This window comes from Hakea prostrata, chromosome 6, assembly GCF_041222555.1.
Source record: "Hakea prostrata isolate BN-2017 chromosome 6, UWA_Hpros_2, whole genome shotgun sequence".
In the NCBI taxonomy this organism is placed as follows: domain Eukaryota; kingdom Viridiplantae; phylum Streptophyta; class Magnoliopsida; order Proteales; family Proteaceae; genus Hakea; species Hakea prostrata.
Genome location: NC_142605.1, coordinates 21,357,909 through 21,362,581, shown reverse-complemented (window position 1 = coordinate 21,362,581; position 4,673 = coordinate 21,357,909). Strand labels below are relative to the sequence as shown.

Below are 4,673 nucleotides of genomic sequence, written 5' to 3'. Positions count from 1 at the left end.
GATTACTTAGTCAATGTTTGAATCAAATATCAAAATGTGAATGCTTTTGTTCTAAGGAGTTCCATCAAGATTCAAGATCTAGTGTTTATGCTATCATTGACTTCAGAAGCGACGTGTATCCCATGACTAATATTTATTGTGAAAGTCAGTGACTAGGGTTTTTTAAGAGAAGGGAATTCAAGTTACTTTGAATTAATAGAAGGTTAGCTCTTTTATTTGCTTGAAAATAAAAGTTGCAGAATCCAACTTGACCTGTGGTTCATTTTTTTTTTCAAATCAATGAGACAGAGAGGTGGTAAGAGCACTAAGGTGTGTTGCCAACCTAAACAACACCACTTGGTAATTAAACCATGAGGGCCTTGAAATCTATACATTAGTATATTAATACATAGTTTTACATCAGTAATTTTTACTGAGAAACCATCTGGGTATCTTGATTCCAGGTTATTTAAAACTGTGATTAACTGATCATTACGCCATTACCTTCTCCTCATTTGACTAATAACTTGTTGAAAAATCAGGCAACTTTTCTTCTATTATCTCTATGCAATCAATATTTGCAAGACCTTAAAAGAAATTCTTTTTCTTATTTTGTCATTATCAAACTCAAATACCATTAATCTATATTTGATTAGCTTAGCTTAACTTTTAAAAAGGATCTTACAATGACAATGAGAAAATAGTGTTTGAGTCTTTGTTGATTGTAATTTACTGAAAAAACCATGCAACATCTCCTCCAGTGGATTCATTGGCTAAGAGGTGTATAATATATTTTCATTCATGTTTCCAAGACCAAGAAAGAAATTCCCTTTCCATCTTTATCAAGCTTCAAATTCATTAATTCATAACTCATTATTGCCTCTCTTTTCTTTCCATCTCTTTTCTGAGCTCCTTTTGACTTTCTAACAGTTTGGGGTTATTGTGTAAGACTGGAAGTTGGAACTGTATTTAAAAGACTCATAAAAATGGAATGATGAAGGTGACATTGGGAACTAGAGTCAGAAAAGGGAAAAGGACTGAAAAGGAGAGGCAAACAATCTATCATCCATTCATTCATTTATTTGTTTGAAGTCTTCTCAGTAACCCGTTATCACTCTCTCTGTTTGTTATGACTGAGGTTGGTCCCCTGTTTCAGAGATCAGAAAAAGGGTTAGGAGTTCTGGATTGAATGGTCTCACTCAGGCTCAGCTCATAACTACCCAGAATTAAAAATTGCAGGTTTTACAGTTTGAAGTGAGCTTTCACCTGTTTGGAACTTGATTCTGTTCAAAAGTAATGTCCTTTTTTGTCTTTTAGAGACAGAGAGACAGAGTGGTGTTCCAGACCAACTCATTGCCAGGTGAATGGAGAATTAAGTATTAGAAGACAGCTCTCAAACTAATTAATCAGGTTCTGGAATACCCAGATGAGAAATTGAGAAATTGAGAAGTTGAAAGTAGAAACAACAAAAAGGATTAATTTTTGCATTGCTGTACAAACAAGTCATAAGGCATTCATTCTATTATGAATTTGGCATTCTGGAAGACATACCAAACACATCCTTAATAATGTATATGTATCTCTGTATCAAACCTGGAAATACGTTCAGAAAAAAGGTGCCTTTTGGATGAACCCATGTATGCAGGTCACAGCAGCAATGCTTCTCCGCCACTACACAGGACAACTGCCAGACAGAGCAGACCCTCAAGGCTCAATGCTCTGCCCCGCTCTGCTCTGCTCTGTTCCACCCTCTCTGATTAGCTGTCACATTCTCCACACACAAATTGTGATACCTCACCATAACTACAAAGCAGAGAAAGAAATACAGAATGGAACACAAAAAGAGAGAGAGAGAGAGAGAGAGAGAGAGAGAGAGAGATATTTCTGGAATTGTAAACTTTTTGAATGGTTTTTTGTTTCTTATGAAAAATTCTCTCTCTCTCTCTCTTTTACTCTATCTTACTGAACCCAAAATTTCCTCAGCCTGAATCAACTGACTCTCTTCATGTACATGTGCTTCAAAATTGGCCGGTTCAACTCGGGTATTTCAAAACGAAACCGGACGGGGAGAGCGAGAGAGAGGGAGGTTGGGGGAAACTAACTACTCTTGAAGGAAATGCTTCACAATCTTCACGCATGGGCCCACAACATCTCTCTCCCAAGTCTCCACCCTCTTCTCTGTATCCTTAGCCAACACCGCCGTGAACGCTTCCGTCGCATCTAATCTTCTCAGGTCCCACTGAGCGATTCTCAACCGTAGGATCTTCTCTATCTGTATCTTCGCCAGTTCGCACGTGTTGTCCTTTATCTCCATCACTGCTTCTTCAAACGCCCCCTTCTTTCTCTGCAAATCCTCTTCCTCTTCCTCCTCCTCCTCGAGATCGTTTTCATTCTTTCTTTTCCATGGCGGAAATTTTCTGAAATAGCGATTGAACTCGGGAACTCCGATTGCGTTCCTGATCCCTATTCTTGACTCGTCTTTATCCGGGTCGTAGAACTCGGCGAGTTCCTCTAACATGCCTTCTTCAAACATGTCATCGACTCGGACACGAAGGTAATCACAGAGAACAGAAAAGCCGACATCGACCCAGATGAAACAGCAGTCGTAACGTAATTCGTTGGTAATCACGGTGTCTGAGAAATGTGAATTGGGATTGAATCGTTCTGCGAGGAGTGCATGGATGAAGGAATTAGAACCGCCCACGAGAAGGGGTAATCCTTGGCGAGCCGAGATGGATGAGATGGTGGAGTCGGCGAGAGAGCGGAAATCGGAAGCGGAGAAGTCACGGTGGGCATCGAAGAAACCGAGGAGGTGGTGAGGAACGCCGCGGCGATCGGGCATTGAGATTTTGTTGGTGGTGATGTCGAGTCCTTTGTAGACTTGCATTTTATCGGAGTTGATGACTTCACAGGGGAGAGAGAGACGATTTGCGAGGTCGATGGAGAGGCGTGACTTGCCGGACCCGGTGGCTCCAAGGATGACCACGAGCTTCTTCTTGGTCTCCTTTTTGCTAAGAAGGAGGCTTCGGGTGGGGGTGGTGTTGGTGGAATCCATGCGAGCCCATCTGGGTGTTCCGCGGAATAGCTTGGTTTGGAATGGGAGGATAAGATTAAGGAAGTGAAAAGACGAGTGAGGTCTACTCTTGCAGGAGGAATACCCATTTGACAGTGGAAGCAGTCTCATAGGAAGCAATCTCTATGGCACCTCCGTGACATACAGAAATTTGAAAGAAAGAAGAAAGGAAGCAAACAAGGAAGGAAGGAAAAGTGGGTGGTGATGATGATGCTAATGATGAGGCAAAACCTGGGCTAAAATCTGAAATCCCTTGAGAAGTATAGATGTATTGTCTGTCTGTTCAGCCGAATGCCAATATTCTGGAATCAAGAGACGAAAACCTTCTCTTCTCGTCTCTTCTCTTCTCTTCTCTTCTCTTCTCTTGCCTTCTCTTCTCTTTTCTTTCTGTCTGTTGTGTCTGCGTTTTTAATCTGCTGCTGCTGCTGCTGCTGATGGTTGATGATCTCTTGATTTTTCTATTCTCTCTCTCGTAGTTGCTAGTTGCTAGTTGCAGTTGTTGCAGGTGGAGGTGCAATCATTCATTTACTCATGCGTATACTTCTCTCACGCACACGGAAGGAAGGAAGGAAGGACAACTCACACATTACAAGAGCGAGCATGTTCATATCGAAGAACTCTTTTAAAAGGGGAAAAAAGAAAGAGAAAAAGGAAAGAAAAAAAAAAACTAAAAAAGGGAAATGCAATTTTAAGAGTATTTTAATTCTCCAAAATGGGTTTAATTGTTTAAAGAATGAGAATCTCCCAAACGAAGCCTTTTAATAGGGTAGGCATGAAGGAAGACCAGTCAATCCAGAGGCCCCAGAGGCACACACAGCCATAGCCTTTGGTACCGACCATAAGGATGGAACACTAATTTCAAACAGAAGCTGTCTTTTCTCTTTCCCAACGTGAGCGTGAGAAAGAGAAAGTGGCTTTTTTTTTTATTGACCCCTCAAGAGTCTATCATGATTAATGGCTGAAAACTTCAAGAGGGCTTGCAACAACAACTGCAAGAAGAAGACCGAAACCACTCTCTCAAGAAGTCTGAAATCTGAAATCTGAAATCTGAATAGGAATGGAACTCAACTCTTGCTGAGTAGCTCAGCTGTCCCTATACCCTCCTCATTCTGCTCGCTTCTGCAGAAAGACTCAGAGAGAAGCATTGCCAATTAGGAAGACCTGTTCCCTGTGTTGGCTGAAAAGGGGAGCTGCAGCAGGTTATTCATGATATTTAGTTCCTCTGCCCATGCCTTAGCCATTGCTTCTTCTTGGTTGGCTAGATGATGATTCTACATTTTTACATTTTTACATTTTTTTATTATTATTTAGGAGTGATCCACCTTACCAATGTTCAGGAATTGCTTTCTTTCAATAAGTGGTGGAGGGACGTGAGAAGAGTACACTTCTCTTATCCTCATAAGCCTTGAGGATCTATGACTAGCTCCTTTTGTTCTTAAGAGAGGTCAATAATATAGGTAATTACATGGTTGCAAGCAAGGTATAAAGGATCCCATCATACCATATTTGACACAAGTGATAAAATACATCTCAATATACTTCTCTATTGAATTGCATAAGATACATTGGCCAAAACAATACAATACTCGATACAGAACAATACGTCTCTTAAAATCGTCTG

At 40.7% G+C, this 4,673-nt stretch overlaps 1 protein-coding gene across 1 annotated transcript; it reads right to left on the bottom strand.

The window, feature by feature from the left end:
- Positions 1–1,927: 1,927 nt before the first annotated feature.
- Positions 1,928–3,690, bottom strand: LOC149012562 (adenylate isopentenyltransferase-like). Its single transcript, XM_089159535.1, has one exon. The coding sequence runs from the start codon at positions 3,161–3,163 to the stop codon at positions 2,081–2,083; it is 1,083 nt and encodes a 360-aa protein (XP_089015661.1). The 5' UTR covers positions 3,164–3,690; the 3' UTR covers positions 1,928–2,080.
- Positions 3,691–4,673: the final 983 nt, after the last annotated feature.

Coding starts and splice junctions, on each gene's coding strand:
- LOC149012562 (XM_089159535.1), bottom strand. CDS start 3,163: ATGAGACTGCTTCCACTGTCAAATGGGTATTCCTCCTGCAAGAGTAGA.